At 41.8% G+C, this 16,876-nt stretch overlaps 1 protein-coding gene across 1 annotated transcript in view; it reads right to left on the bottom strand.

Moving 5' to 3' along the window:
- Nucleotides 1-1,322: 1,322 nt before the first annotated feature.
- Nucleotides 1,323-16,876, bottom strand: part of PLCXD2 (phosphatidylinositol specific phospholipase C X domain containing 2) — a 35,627-nt gene continuing 20,073 nt past the window's right edge. The window contains exons 2-4 of the mRNA XM_039494363.1: nucleotides 10,714-11,174; nucleotides 8,997-9,238; nucleotides 1,323-2,252 (exon numbers count right to left, since the gene is read on the bottom strand). Of these exons, the coding sequence (XP_039350297.1) occupies nucleotides 2,090-2,252; nucleotides 8,997-9,238; nucleotides 10,714-11,174 (866 nt within the window). The 3' untranslated portion in view covers nucleotides 1,323-2,089. The remainder of the gene's footprint in view (nucleotides 2,253-8,996; nucleotides 9,239-10,713; nucleotides 11,175-16,876) is intronic.

Genomic DNA, 16,876 nt, shown 5'->3' on the forward strand with positions numbered 1-16,876 from the left:
AATATTGTATTTACATTTCAGTGTATAGTATACAGAGCAGTATGAACAAGTCATTGTCTGTATGAAATTTTAGTTTCTACTGACATTGCTAGTGCTTTTTATGTAGCCAGTTGTAAAACTAGGCAAATATCTAGATGAGTCCATGTACCCCTTGGAAGACCTCTGCATACCCCCCGGGGTACGTGTACTCCTTTTGAGAACTACTGCTGCAGATTAACATGCCCCGTCAGTGCAACAGTATGAAGATACAAACTTTGTGATGTATTATCACAGAATCACCCAACCCTCCAGCTGTTTTATTTATCTGGATTTGTCTTGAAAGAAGCAAGTTTTTGTGCATAAATATAGAACTACTGTAGCCATAATGAAAGCTTTGCCCATCTCTACTTAATGCCCAAACCTTAGGGTTTCTAGTCTACTGCCAATGGAAAGTAGTTACTCTTAATATGAAGTGTGCTAACAGACCCCTCAATGTTCAGTTGAATTGTGCAAAGTTTTCATTACTAACAGATTGGGCCAGTGATCCAACACATTTCCCTGTTGCTCTAGAATCTAATCCTTCATTTTTAAATGTCTCTAGCCCTCCTGGCTCAGAAGATGACCTTTACATTATGAACTGAGTGCAAATTTATCCAGTGGTGTCTGCCTGACTCAACAGAGAGCTTGAGACATCTCCTCTCAAATCTGTTAGCTTCCCCTAATTCATTAATGGAGTGTCAATACTGAAACATAATTTTAAAATATAAATTGTCAACATTTTGCCGCCGATCAAAACAAACAATTAAAAAAAGTGTATGATCATGTAGTGAGGATCAGCACAATCTGTGAGCAGCATCTTATTCTGCGATCAGAAGAGGGTGCAGCTTGGGAGAATTCTACCAGTTATTTCCACCCCTCCACTCCCTGCATCCCAATTTGCCTCCCAGAGAGTAAACCTGAAACTCAGGTCAGGGATTCAAAGTCTCAAGTAAGCTACAAACCTCACAGTGACTTTAGGGTGGGTTTTGAGCAAACCTGGGTAGGTTCAAGTTTTTGGGCACAAAATGATGTGAAAAATGACCAGATGCCAAACAAAAAAGTAACAATTTTCACAGGTTTTTTTTTTGTTTTCAAATGAAGCCTAGGGAATGAAAAACCAAGTGAATCGAAATTGGGGTAGGGGGTAAGGTCCACCCAAATGAAACCACCAAAGTTTTCACTAAACTTCACTCTATAGTTTGCTACATTGTGTCTCAAAGCCTGCTGTGTTACTAACGTGCACATAGCAGCCTTTTGTGCAGAGCTTCCCCCCCACCCACAACCTTTCAAGAAAATTCCGCTGATTTTCACCCCCTCACCCAACTTAAGTAAAGTGCATGTGCATCCTGCTTTAATGGAAGTCCCTTAAAATAAGAGATAGACCAAAAACAAAACCTTGGAGTCAAAAGCCCCTGAGAGTTATAAGTTTAGATCCAACCTCCACACCTCGGGCCCATCTCTATTTAAACCACTGCACACAGTATAAAAGCTTCCCTCTGAACAATGGGGATGCTGGTTTTTTTTAAGAAAGTCAGAGGTAGCTTCCAGTACAACATAAGAGATACAATAGCAACTGCTAGCAGAGACCAGCACAGCTCTGACTTATGTAGCCAGATAGAGGATCTCTTTTGGCTGGTTTGGCAGAACTGCTCCTGAGGATCAACACCAATTCTTAGCCTGACACTGGGGTTCAATAACACACAGGATGCACACCCACAGGGAGTCTAGTTGCCAGGGGAAACACTGCTGCCAATTGGTTACATCTGTTGTAGTGTCGGCCTCCTATTGGCAGGCAGACAACAGCTTGCTGTACTGCAGCAGATGTGTGCATAACAGAGTCAGCAGCACTCAGACACTGCTTAGTGTTCTGGTCAGATCCATGCAGCGATAAATCCTGATGTGAATGATTTTCAGCACGTTTTTCTCAGAAACTAGGTTTTTGTTTGTTAAAAAACAAAACCCAAAACACCTAAATTGAGATTTACATTGAAAGCTGTTGACATGGATGAAAGACTCCAAATCCTCATCTGTCAGTGGATGAGCGCTGATCTTAGAGTGAGAGACAGAACAGTCAGGATTTAGTCACAGCTTGGTGCCCTTCTAAAAGGAGGTCGTTTAATGCAATAACCGTGGCAGCAAAGTCAACCAGCTCCACAAAGTCTGATGTAATTATGTTAACACCCATAATGCCTGGCTTCTGTGTCTTTACCCAGTTCAAAATCATAGGCAGGTTCCTAAAGAAAAAAGAAGGATAAATATGTTAACCAATATAACACACTGATATGGAAGCACCTTGATTTTGCTCTACATGTAACAGTTTGTCTATGAACAGCATGTTTGCACAGTATCCTTTAACCCCAAAGTAGCACACAAAATCTACACTAATATAGATGCACCCTTAAAATGCAACCACCTCTGGGGAGAAGGGGGGCAGAAAACAGCACACTGCACAACCATTTTTTTTGGTGTGTGTGTGTGTGGGGGGGAAATATTGGTCAAAGTCACCAGTGGAAACCGCTGCTCTTACAAGACATACTATAGGATTCTTATTGACTTCACTGAACAGTTAGGACCTCAGAATTTAAGGTCCTGCAACGGTTTCTTTGTTCTTGTTTTGTCTCAGTATATAATGATCTGAAGGCTTAATTCATAGCAATTAGGTCTTGTGTTATTACTTAAATCATTGTAATTAGGGATGGATGAAATGGTTTGGATTACTAAGAACTGAATTTTTTTTCAGTCATTTCATGAAAAGAACTTGAACCAAGGGTTTGCAGAAGTTTTTGTGCTCCTTTAACACTACAGCAATGGGGTTTCCACAGGAGCCAGAAACAGAAGTAACTTCTCCTATAGTGTGCCTGTTGTTTTACAAGCAGATAGAAAGGCAAGCTGTCTGCCCCTTGGAGCTAGCAATCCCAAGAATAAAAGTAATAATAAACCACAAAGGAAGTCATCAGTAAACAAAAGGAAAGGGATAAGGGCAAAAGAGTAGTGAGAATGAGAATGGTCATGTGAGTTTTGACACATTCTTATAATATTGCACATTTAATATATACTATAGAAGAACCATATTGTATCCATGCAAATAAAAAACTCTCTAGTAAGTATCTTCAGTTAAAATTAAGAAATAATTTTAAATGTGTAGCGCTTTACTCCTTAAAACACATGCCTTTATTAAAAAAGAAAGATGAGTGAGGTGATATCTTTTCTTGGACCAGCTTCTGTTGGTGAGAGAGACAGGCTTTTGCGCTTACACAGAGGGCTTGTCTACATGCAGCTGCACTGCCATATCACTTAGGTTGTCTACACTGTGCACACCACCTCCAGTCTGCACCGGCACTTTTAGTTGTTAAAAACTTTTTATCATTCAGGGAGTGTTTTTTCACACCCCTCAGCGACAAAAGTTTTAATGATGAAAGTGCCAGTGTAGACAAAGCCTTAGCGAAGACACTACCTATGATGAGGATGAGGGGTTTTCTCCCATCAGCACAGGTACTCCACCTCCATGAGAGGTGGCAGCTATGTCACTGTGAGAAGCCCTCACGTTGACATTGTGCTGTCTACACTAGGAGTTCAATCTGTATAACTGTGTTGCTCAGGGGTGTGAATTTCCACATCTCGAAGGACATAGTTATATCAGCTTAAGTCTAGTATAGACCAAGCCAGAGCTCTTCTTCAGGTCTGGGAAACTTACCCAAAGTGTCACAGCTAAATAGAGGATGGAACAGATCATTTAGTCCAAGTATTTAACACTCAAGGGACCACTCAAGGTGAAGTGGCTTGTTAACGCCGCTCTGGTCATAGGGAGGAAAAGGAGGGACAAGAAACAGCTAGGTGGGGGTTGTTAGTGGGTTATAGGTTGTTGTAATATGATTTTTAGTGTCAAGAAAAGTTATGAATTTAAGCTCCCAGGCTCATCCTTTTTGTGAAAAGTGTTCACAGGTGATGTAATGTTTTTGTCTTTTATCATTTTCCTGTGTGAGTTCATTCAAGAGATAGCACACCTTTCAAGATCCATGGGTCCTACACATACCTATCACAACATGTGGTGTACCTCATCCAGTGCACTAAATGCCACAGTAGCAACTATGTGGGTGAAACCTGACAATCACTATGCTCTCAAATGTTCCACCTTGTATGTATTTGCGACACTGAGTAAGTTTCCCAGACCTGAAGAAGAGCACTGTGTAAGTTTGAAAACTTGAGGCTCTCACCAACAAAGGTTGGTCAAAGAAAAGATATCACCTCACCCACCTTGGTTTTTTAAGTGTCCTGTGTTTTCAGGAGTAAAGCTATACAAATTTAAAATTGTTTCTTAATCTTAAAGATATTACCTCACCCACCTTGTCTCTCTAATATCCTGGGTCTGACAGCGCTACACACACTCTTAAAGAAAGCATTTTAGCACCATCTAGTGTTTAATGTACAAAAAACAAATCAATTTGTTAGTCTCTAAGGTGCCACAAGTATTCCTGTTCTTTTTTAAAAAAATACAAATTGCAATCTTGGAAAACAGGAAGTTCAAAATCTTTGGATCAGATTACTTAGATACTAACATTATTTCATTATTTAGCTTTAGACATTATTCTGTCAGACTAAATTCTGTGGAAAGGCAAGCCACAGGAACTCCACATCCTAACTTCAACCATAGGAACTTCAGTATTTCTATTATGTGGATATTTAGATTCCGACCCTCTGGGCCTTTGAGGAGGATTTAAAAAAAAAAATAGAATCACAGAATTGTAGGGCTGAAAGGGGCCTCAAGAGGTTTTCTAGTTCAGTCCCCTGCACTCAAGGCAGGACTAAGTATTATCTAGACCAGGGGTGGGCAAACTACATTTTAAGCTGTCCGGCAAGCTGCCGCTGGGGAGCGGGGTCTGGGGCTTGCCCTGCTCTGGCGCTCCAGCTAGGGAACCACGTTGGGGGGCTGCACCACACAGCTCCCAGAAGCACCCGCATGGCCCCGCTCCAGTGCTAGCAGGCCGCTCCATGCGTAGGAGCTGGAGAAGAGACATGCCACTGGTTTCGGGAACCGCTTGAGGTAAGCGCGGCTCAGATCCTGCTCCCTGAGACACTTCCCAAACCCCTGCTCCATTCCTTATCCCCCTCCCACCCTCCAAATCCCTCAATACCAGCCCAGAGCACCCTCCTACACCCCAAACTCATCCAGAGCCCACACCCCCAACCAGAGCCCTCAACCCCTCCCACACCGCAACTCCAATTTTGTGAGCATTCATGGCCTGCCATATAATTTCTATTCTCTGATGTGGCCCTCAGGCCAAAAAGTTTGCCCACCCCTGATCTAGACCATCCCTGACAGGTGTTTGTCTAACCTATTCTTAAATACCTATAATCATGGTGATTCCACAATCTCCCTGGGCAATTTATTCCAGTGCTTAACCACCCTGACAGTTAGGAATTTTTTCCTAATGTCCAACCTAAACCTCCCTTGCTGCAATTTATTGTCCTATCCACAGAGGTTAACTAGAACAATTTTTCTCTCTCCTCTTTCTAACAACCTTTTATGTACTTGAAAACTGCTAAGTTCCCCCTCAGTCTTCTCTTCTCCAGACTGAACAAAACCATTTTTTTCAATTTTTTTCAATAGGTCATGTTTTCTAGACCGTTAATCATTTTTGTTGCTCTTCTCTGGACTTTCTGCAATTTGTCCACCTCTTTACTGAAATGTGGCACCCAGAACTGGGCACAATACTCCAGTTAAGGCTGTATCAGTGTGGAGTAGAGCAGAAGAATTACTTCCCGTGTCTTGCTTACAACACTCCTGCTAATCCATCTCAGAATTATGTTTACCTTTTTTTGCAACAATGTTACATTGTTGACTATATTGAGCTTGTGATCCATTATGACCCCCAGATCCCTTTCCACAGTACTCCTTCCTAGTAGTCATTTCCCATTTTGTATGTGTGCAATTGATTCTTCCTTCCCAGGTGGAGTACTTTGCATTTGTCCTTATTGAATTTCACCCTATTTATTTCAGACCATTTCTCCAGTTTGTCGAGAGCATTTTGAATGTTAATCCTGTCCTCCAAAGCAGTTACAATCCCACCCAGCTCGGTATCATCTCCAGACTTCATAAGTGTACTCTCTATGCCATTATCTAAATCAGCATTTCTCAAACTGGGGTCTGCAAGGGCACACCAGGGGGTCCATTGATCCTGCTGATCAACTCCTCCCCATCTCTCCCAGCACCTCCTGCATGCCAGGGAACAGCTGTTCAGGGGCATACAGGAGATGCTGGGGAAGAGGGGGAGCAGGGATGGGGGATGCTCAGCAGAGAGAGTAGAAAGAGGCAGGGAAGAGGAGAGGCATGGGTGGAGCGGGGGTGGGAAGAGGTGGGGCGGGGTGGGGCCTTGGGGGGGAAGGGGTAGAGTGGGGGTGGGGCCTGGGGCTAAGCAGAAGGGCTTGGGGGTCCACAAATTTTTTAAAATGAAAATGGGGGTCCTCGGGTTGCTGACGTTTGAGAACCGCTGATCTAAATCATTTATGAAGTTATTGAACAGAACTGGACCCATGACCGATCCCTGCGTGAACCCACTTGATATGCCCACCCAGGTTGACTGTGAACCACTGATAACTACTTTCTGGGTATGGTTTTCCAACCAGTTATGCACCCACCTTATAGTAGCTCCATCTAGGTTGTATTTCCCTAGTTTGTTTATGAGGTGGTCATGCGAGACAGTATCAAAATCCTTACAAAAGTCAAGATATACCACATCTTCTGCTTCCTCCCTAAGGGTATGTCTTCACTACCATCCAGATAAGCGGGCAGCGATCGATCTAGTAGGGATCGATTTATCATGTCTAGTTGAGACATGATAAATCGATCCCTGAGTGCTCTCCCATCGACTCGCTCGGCGAGAGGCACAGGCAGAGTCGACGGGTGAGTGACAGCAGTAGTGAAGATACCGCAGTAAGTAGAGCTAAGTACATGTAGCTGAAGTTGTGTAACTTCGATCGATCCCTGCCCAAGGTAGACCAGGCCTTAGGCTTGTTACCCCGTTAAAGAAAGCTATTAGGTTGATTTGATATTATTTATTCTTGACAAATCCATGCTGTTACTTATCACCTTATTATCTTCTAGGTGTTTGCTTGCTTGCTTGCTTATTTGTTCCATTATTTTCCTGGGCACTGAAGTTAAGGTGACTGATCTGTAATGCCCCAGGTTATCATTGTTCCCCTTTTTATAGATTGACATAATATTTGGCCTCTTCCAGTCCTCTGGAATCACTCCTGTCTTCCATGAATTTTTGAAGATAATCATTAATGGCTCAGATATCTCCTCAGTTAGCTCCTCGGATGTATTTCATCAGGCCCTGGTGACTTGAAGCCATCTAACTTTTCTAAGTAATTTTTACCTTGTTTTTTCCATATTTTAATTGATGGGGGGGGTGTATTGTAGGAAAAAAACAATAAATACCACTAGAAGAAACAATGATTTTCCAAAGAAAATCTAGAATTGGGCTGTTATTCACTTGGGACTGAAGATTCAATGAGTTTTCCAGAAAATTAAAGGCCACATGCTAACTGGTTTCCAGTGTTGCCCATTTCATTGTTTTATATCCAGTTCAGTAGGTGATATGGTCATTTTGACAATCAGACTCACAGTAGCAGCTAGCACCATTGTTACTAAATGCACAGGACTGGATGCCAGTCTGTATGTTACCAAGCTTTGATTATATGGTACGGGTAGAGCTAAGGAGTAAGATCCGAGGCCTGAAACTGCAAAAAGGATCACTATTCACTCTGTGATTTGGAATATAGGCTACACAATGTTAATATCACACAGCAGAATCATTTGGGTCCAATTCTGGGAAATGATGGGCCCTGCACCTGCCCTTTAAGTCATTATGAATTACAAGGGTGCAGCAATGTTCAAGGTCAGGCCCTTTATTAGTTGTCTTATTTATGGATAACCACGTAGCCACAATTAGAAAACTCCTATTATTCATCTCTCTCTCTCTTTTTTTTTTTTTTGGTCTGGAGAAGCAAGACACATTTACAGCCATATCTTGTCCTATGAGTGTGTAAGTGTTATAGAAGTCACTGGGGTTGGTATGCATATAACTCAGAGCAGATTTTAGTCCACAGAAAATGAAATCTGGTTTCATGTAAGAGATAAGCTTGTTTTTCCTCCTCACAAGAAGAATTGAGGGTACCTATTTTCTCTAGACACCATTTCAAATTGCTCTCTGCTCACAAAAGAATATGAATTTGGTCTTGCATTTTGTCAGACAATATCATGACTAAAAGGCTTGCACTTATGCTCGATATATAAACCATGAACCATTTTCCTAGCATCCTTTGTACTTATGCTAAAATAAATTGTGCTAAAATAAATAGTAGAGTGTATGAACTCTGTCCTTGGGTACGTGTAGGAGCTGTTAGGGATAAGATGCATCTCTTGTTAAGGCCTGACAAGTTGCACGAGGTGCTGGTACTGAGGAATAAGGATGGTTGGCATGATGTCTTTGTGACCTGAAAACTAAGTTCAAAATAAGATAAGAAACAGGTAAGAACTGGGTGTACCCTACTTTTGTTGTAAACAAGGGAATTATATGAGCGAAGTAAGTCCATAATTTTGGAGCAGATTGCTGTGAGAATCTACTTCCCAGATTGGATTGGTAAAGTATTAACCCTTTCCCTTTTGTGTTGTGCTGTATTGTCTTTGACTAATAAAGATGGCTGAGCCTTATCTGACATTTCATCAATACCCTAAATTGAACCCTACCAACATGTTCTCTGTGGATATTTACACATAAAGGGATATTTTACGTTTTAGCTTAACTGCAGGGAGTGAGATTCTTGCAGTCATCAAAAATAAGTAACAATATATCCTGAAAGATCAGCTACTTCTTGTTAATAATTCAAGCACAGGCCTGGTAGTTACTTGCTTATTCATCGTAACTTCAAGGTAAAAGTTTCAAACAAGGAGCTGTGGAACCAAGACGAATCCTTACCTGTGAACAAGCGTATTTTTTAGGCCACGGATTAGGTGCCGTGCAATAGTTTTGACCCTGGGTGTGAGAATAGCTTGAGAAACATGAAAAGTTCCATGTTGAGCCCGCTCCCCAAGTGTGGTCTCTAAGAACTGTAATAGCTTGTGCACGTTCGTTGTGTTTGCCCAAGGTGCTGGCATTTTATTCCCTGGCCACAGGAAGGGATATTCCTGATACAGAGGGTAGTGGTAGAAAATGAGAACCTAAATAATGGAGAGAAAGATAGAAAAGGATGCAAATTAAACCGAATCATGATGTTTTGGAACCAAATTTTGCATTTACGTATATCCATGCAGTCCCATTGAAGTCTGAGTACACATGTGTATAATCTGGTGAGAATCTGGCCTCCTGTCTTTAAACTAGTACACTGAATACAATTAATTCACTGGAGTGTTACCATAAAGGAGAAAATCATTTTGATTAGCTGCAAATTCAGGACTGCATAGCATTTCAAGTGTCCCTAGAGAAAAAGGAGAATTTACAGTATGAAACTGAAATCACATTCCAAGATGTTTTACTTAAACAACATTACTCTAATCTTACTCTTAATATTTGTTAGACAGCATTGCCAGAATGACTTTTATCTCAGGAAAAAGATGGTGGCAAGTCAGGAACTAAAATACTGTGTAACTCAATTCAAATTAACTTGCTGTGATATACTGGGCTGACTCATATACTGGCATTCCACTGCCATTTACTGGATGGAACACCAAAAACAATCTCATTGTCTGCTATAACCTCCACTGTGCCTTCTGGACCGGAGATACGAGTTGTATTCCTGGTGTCATATGAAATAGCAGTTTATGAGAGTCCTGTGAATATCTGGGAAAGGTCTTCAGATCCAGAGTTAAATATTACGTTGGGATTCAGTGTTCTAGTTCAGCCCATCAGGGAGTTTCAAGCCAGATGTGCGCTGTTTGCCTCTATATCTGGATCTGAACATTTTAGAAGTTTATAAAGAAAATGGATCTTGAGTTCAGATCTGGATCCATCTCTAGCAAATCTGGATACCAAGTGTTACATCCCAATCTGTTTGTTTCAAAGTGTCAGATGATTTATTGAGAGCTAGCTATATCTAAAACAGAACACCTTTCATTATCTGAATTGACAAGGGGCTCTTTGCTTTAATCAGGTAGAATCCTGGAAGCAGACTGAAGAGGACTTGCTCAGAGGAATTCCTCAAAGCATAACTGAGCACATATAACTTTATAGTTTTGGAATTAAATGGAAGCACTGGGAGTCTTTTGCTTCAAGACTGAGCATTAGTGAACTGCAATCAACTGACACCATAGTCACCAACCAAAGCTCACTCATGCACTAACATGGATAGAACACAGACCGTTTGCTTCTAAAACACAGATGAGATAAGAGACTATGCATTAGCTATCTATAGAATTAAAGTTTTTATTCTTTGTGTGGGCTAGTTACTGGAGGACAACGTGTCCTCACAAACACCAAGCCAACACTTTACAAAAGATCAACTACATATGCAAGTTTGTATCTTTGTTGCATATTTGTGAATTCCTGCATAATAGGGCTCTGACCCCTAGATGCCACCATAATACAAAAAATAAAATAAAATAAATAATAATAATATGCTTGGAACCCTAGTCAGACACTCTTTATAATTTGAATTGTAACATTTTGGGCTTAGACTCATTACATGTCCTTTCCCCACCTGCTGACTCTTCTCCCAAAGATATCGCAAGGTCACATTTTCTACATATTCCATTGTGCAAAGTTTTGATCCAAATGCTTCCCGGATCCTGTTAATCAGGTATATGTGGTGCTCGTCTTCCATGGCATAGAAGTGATTGAAATCCAAGAAGATAGCTTCTTTGGGGTGCTCTGTGAGGAAGGTGTTTATCTCCATCAGTCCATCCCATACTTTGATGCCAAACAAACCATGTATGAAGTAGATTTCCTGTCCCACTTCTCCCGGTTTGGAAGATACGCGCAGATCAAAGTAGCGGATCCCACCTTCCAGCTGCTCTTTGAAGGTCAGGTTTTGAGTCACTGACCATTTCTTCATCAGCTTTTTCACCAAAGAAATTTTAGCCAAACGTTTGATTGCTGTGGCTTGATCAGGTCCCACAGGAGATTTCTCATCAACCCAGTAGCTGAAAGAATCATGTGATCCTAGAGATAAAAAAAAGTCATTTTAATGTTATAGCATTGAAAATAATATTTCATGTGTCCAGTATGGCACAAAGGTCTAGTGTTAAGGCACTGGACTGGTATTCAGGAGATTTGGGGTCAACTCTTGGCTCTGACACAGGACTTCTTGTGTTACCTTTGGCAAGCCACTTCATCTTTAAGTCTCAGTTTCCCCCATCTGTAAAATGGGAATACCACTTCCTTTGTCTTATCTATTCACATCTGGGAGTTTTTTTAGGGTTACAACTGTCTCTTAAGATGTTTGTACAGTTCCCAGAATGATGCTAATAGAATATAAATAATAAATAGCCATAGTAAGGAGACTCCTCTGTCCCATTATCCTCTCCTGTGTTCATACTCCTCTGTCCATCGAAGAAACAAGCAAGCTACTTCCATAGATCTTCCACTGTGGTGGCACAGGGGTTTAAATCTGGTCTTGTGCTTGTTGATGAATTCAGCACTGAGCCCTAGAATGAACCAAGATTCTCTTTTTATATTGTATTTATTCCTTGCTGTAGTGGGGTGCTTACCCGTTCCGGCCCTGAAAGGGTTAAAAGCAGCCCTGGAGAGGGCTATGGTGGGGAAAACCTACGCTGATTGGGGAAAGCAGCCACAGCTGGGGCCACGCCCCAATCAGGCCACAGCTGGCCCTTTAAGGGGGCTGAGGGCCAGAGGCTGGGAGGAGTCTCTCTCTAGCTTCTGAGAGAGAAGGGCCTGGCTGCCTGAGAGCTGAGAAGGGTACCTAGGGTGGAGCAGTGCTGGGGAAGGGCAGAGGGAGCTCCAGCCTAGTAAAACCCCAGGCTGCAGGCCTAGTTAAAGGCCTCCAAACAGGTACTTGAGCTGCAGAGGTGCAGCCCAGAGATAGGCACAGGCAGCAGGTCCTAACCCCCTTGCTGATGATGAATGGTTTACAGACTGCAGTCTGCCCCAGGGAGCGGGGCTAGATGGTGACTGGCAGTAGCCACTGAGGCAAGGTGGGGATAGAGGGTTGGGGGTTCCCCTGGGAGGGGAGACCAGAGTGAGGGGGTACTGTGGTGGGCAGAACCCCGGGCAAAGGGCACTGGGGTCTGGGAGAGACGTGGGGCCAGCGGCAGGCAAGACACTGGCCTGCAGAGGCACTCCGGGCTGGAAAGAGCTAATTCCCGAGATGGCCAGCAGGAGGTGCCGCACCGGTGAGTCATCGCCCTGCAACACTTGCCTTACTATCATAACTCATGTAGATATCATATCTACAGTTACTTAAAATTACACTTGACTGTGGGGAAACAACCTAAGACACCAAAGCTCTTGGTTAATCTATGGGACAGAGACCTCAGGCTGTGGCTGGGTGAAAATCCTCACAATGCACTGCCAATGAGTCTTAGCTCGGACCATAATGAATCATTTCCAGGCATCAGATGACTGAACTATCTCCATGCTGAGCTAGTCCTTGGCCTTTCAGCTGTCACCGACAACCATGTAGCAGGTAGTGTCAGTTGTAATGATATTGTTTTGTTCTGTATTTGTGGATACCTCTATTCCAGGAACAGGACTCAGAGCAAACTCATTTCAAACAGGCTTTTCACTGGCAATGACTTTAGGTCACTACTGACCTTGTAAAAATGCAGGAAGGTAACTAAGAAATGAAAGATTCCTTCTCATATCGTCAATCACCTGACAACCGAGCCATCATCCTGCTGCCCCACCCAATCTCTGCAGGAGAGATGGTAACGTGCCTGTGACACAGGGTGTCAGCATTATGGACATGACAGAATCTGGCAGGGAAATCATGCACCTAACCACAAAATAATGCTCATAAATAAAGCTCCACCCCTCACAAGTCTAATAAACAGGTACGAAAAAAAAAACCTAGTAAGAAAGAAAGAAAGAAAGAAAAACTCATTGTGGATTATGTCTCCCTAGTTACTGCTTGCATGACACAAGAGAAGAGAGGCTGGGAGCCCTGAAGAAGTCCTGACCTGATGGCAGTGGGAAGCATGCAAGGGCAGGAAGGATGATCTTAATCGGAGCAGTAACTTTGAGGGGAGGTGGGGCCAAGAACATAGTACTTAGACTTGGAGTCCCTTGTCAGAGGCAGCATTAGGCAGATCTGGGGATAGACGTCTGCCTGCCAAGACTCCAGGTTTAGCTAGATTTCCAACATCCACCCCAGGGAGTTCCATCCTGGCCAATATGCTAGGGCTTTGCAGACACAATCCTTCCTCTGCAGTCCCATCCAAGAAAACAACTAAGTGGTTCTAGCCTCTCTGCTCCCTGGCTCCTTCTAGTCTCCCAGCAGAGAAGCTGCAAGCCGTTAATTGGGCTTGACCCACTAGCCATTTCCCTGGAGGAGATAGGAATTCCTGCTCTTAGAGCAGGAATTGAAGGAGCAAGCTTCATCCAAATAGCCCTGCTCCTACTGCCAGTCTGAATCTCGGGGATGATGCCCAGCAATGCTAGCTCCCTCAGCTCCAGTCCACTTGTTGAAATATAGGAAGCATACACTGACTCCACCAGACTACATAATATTCTAGTATATTACAGGTGCCAACATCCCCTTGCCTCCCATCTCTCCCCTCCCTGAAAATCCAGCAATTCCTCTGCCACTCCCCCGAATACTCCCACACAATCTCCTCGTCTGATTTTTTTCCCTCCGCTCTATCTGTTTATTAGACAAGCATCTCTTGTGTTTGTGCATGTGCTCACTTGAAGACTAATATGTTTCCTGTCATGCTGCAGCATCAGAGCTGTAAATGAGATTATGATCTCAACAGGATTACCTTGTTAGGGTTATTAAATCCATGTGGAAGCATAAGCTGTTCACAAGTCAAACATCAATTTGCAAGATTCCAAAGCACGCCAACAGTAATAAGCATGAGCAGTTCCCCTCCATTGTGTAACTCCACACACAGTCATGTGTGCGAGAGGGGGAGGAATCTCTCCTTCCCCAATCAGCGTGGTGGAATAAGGGAGAAGAGAAGCATGTCATAATTTTGCAGTTTCAAGAAAACAAAGCTATTTTGCTTTGCTTCCCCTAAAGAGTAAAAGTTGTTCCCCACAAGTCTGATCATATATTTTATAGTTACAATACCCTCAACCCATTGCAGATTGCAGCATTTAACAGGATAAATGAAACTAGTGCAAGACAAAGGGGTGTTTCTCAGAACTGGAGATAAGTAATGGCATCAGGATTTTGTGTTTTCCAATCTACCTTCATGCATGTGGCTTTAGACAGATGGAGGTGTAAACATGGAGTCATAAAGCACAGGAGCATCTAATCCAATCCAATCCAGTGCAAGCATTCATGTACGCCTACAAACATATTACTAAACAAGGGAATTCTGTTGAGGGCTGGCAAGTATGTTCAATTTAAACAAATCAACATAGGAAATATTTAAAACTTTTTAATGATTTTTACATACACACTTCAGAGACTGGATTCTTAGTGAACTAGAGAAGAAACTCTTTCATGTTGCTACATTAAAAGTCCCTATTTCTATGACTTAAATGAATGTTAGTAAATGTTTTGAGACTGTGGATAAGTGACCCTTGAGTATAAATTATTTTATACATAATAAAATTAATTAATTTTAAGACTTGCCCAAAGTCTTTCTGCAGACCAGAAGCATAATGGAGAACAGAATCCAGGCCTCCTGAATCTCAATTCGCTACCTTCTCCACTGTACTGGGGAAATACTCTCCTTGTGAGGTGTTTTGTGACACCAGACGTTCATAGTTAGTATTCCGATTACAACAATATTAGAACTGCTTTGGTGCTGCAGCTTCAATGTGAGCCTCACTGCCAAATACCCGTAGAAGTCAAGACTTAATTTGGAATCATAGGAATGCATAGGTTATGAAATACAACACTGGAACAAACCATTTAATGGTCTCTCTCTAGTCCAGTATCCCATCTCTCCACCAGCAAAGGTTGGATTCGCCAGGGAAAGCTATACCCTCTCCCCTGTCTGCCCAGGCATTCAAATTCCTTCCTGACACCAGATTGTTACTATGATAGATAGCTCTTGTAATTTTATCCTAGCAAGTGCAACTGTAGATTCATGAATCCTTTTTCACTTCCACTATGCCAACTCCCAAGTTAATTGGGTGTTAAATCTATTGCCTTTATTATCTTTCATTATTCAAGAATGTTTTTGTTCTATTTTCTTTGTTTCAGTTGTTAAGAAGCAGCTTTTTAGCTTCACATCTGTAACTATTTCTAAATTGCCAATTCTTCACGTTTTTCATGTTCCTTAGAATCATGGGATCAAATTAATTAGTCAAATCAAATGAATGCAGTTACATTACAAAAATTTGGCATTATTTGATCTTGGACTTAATTTTTATTTTCACTGTTTTGTGTGGGTTATCAAGAACTGATTCCTTTTTCTTGTTACTGTATAAAGTTGATAATAAGAGAACATTGTATAATGGTTAGAACATGGTGTCTGGAAGCAAGAATTCTGGGTCCTATTCTATTAATGACTTCCTGTGTGACCAAGCATGTCATTTAATTTTACCCTAACAGGATGTTGTGAAGATTACTGTGTGTGCACAAAAGGATTTGAAATTTTTCAATGTAAAACAAATTTCAAATACAAAAATATATTGTCTACACACTGGAACAGATATAAAATACCCTTTCCTAGGCAAAAGCATATCTAACATCATCTCTACGAATCTAGTTTTCCTGACTGTGAGGTATATTAGGCTGTGGACTAGTCTAAATAAGCGAGGGAAACCCCTTTTCTTAGGACTTTTAGAACCAGGCTTGACTTAAACACTAGACAATACTGAAGGGGAACAATGCTGCATTTTCAGGGAAGTGGACTGGATGAGTGGAAAGATTTTTCTCATTGTGGACATACAAGGTATGATTACTGAAAATTAAATAACTTTATGTGTACTGTTTCAGTGGGTAGCTGGCGAGGTCCACAAATGGCACCAATGTATTAACAGCATTAAAATGTCAATTGTGGACTCTGGCATTACACCTCAGGATTACCTTAGCTGCAGTGACGCCAAACTTCTTACAGCAAGATTTGCTCTCCACCTAAAATACATTTGCCATTTATAATCAAGAAAATATAGATTCAGCACAAACCACAATCAAAAGCAAAAGCATCTGGAAATACACCAATCAGGCTTCAAAAGCAACAGATCTGGGAGCATCACGGAAAAGCTACACAAGCAGCAGCCAAGGAAAGAACAATATTCTGCTATTTTGCAAGGGTAAGCTCTGCTTTGTACCAGCCATGAGGTACATTGAATGAGACAGAAGCACCTCTGACAAACCCTGAAGGCTTCTGGATACAGGTCATTAACAATCCAGATTTTCTAATCAAAAGATTAGCATCTTAAAACATCTTTACTAATCCACATTGAATAGCACGTTTGACTTGCTTGTTACCAGGCAAGAAGGGGGGAGAAAGTTAGCCATGATTAACTATATGATCCATATGAACTATCTAGATAAGCATGTCCATTTTTGAATAGTATTCTAACAAAATTCCTTAGTTAAATGTAATACAGCAATTAAACAGGGGGAACACAAAATCTAGTAACTTAAAGCTTCCTAGAAACTTGTAATTTCAGTATCAGGGATAGGGTATTATAATTGGGGGTGGGGGGAGAATGGTGTTGAAGAAATAGTTGTTGAAGACACAATACTTGTATGTTAACTTTCTTTTCTACCGCACCATCTC

This window comes from Mauremys reevesii, linkage group 1 (assembly GCF_016161935.1).
Source record: "Mauremys reevesii isolate NIE-2019 linkage group 1, ASM1616193v1, whole genome shotgun sequence".
Lineage (NCBI taxonomy): Eukaryota > Metazoa > Chordata > Testudines > Geoemydidae > Mauremys > Mauremys reevesii.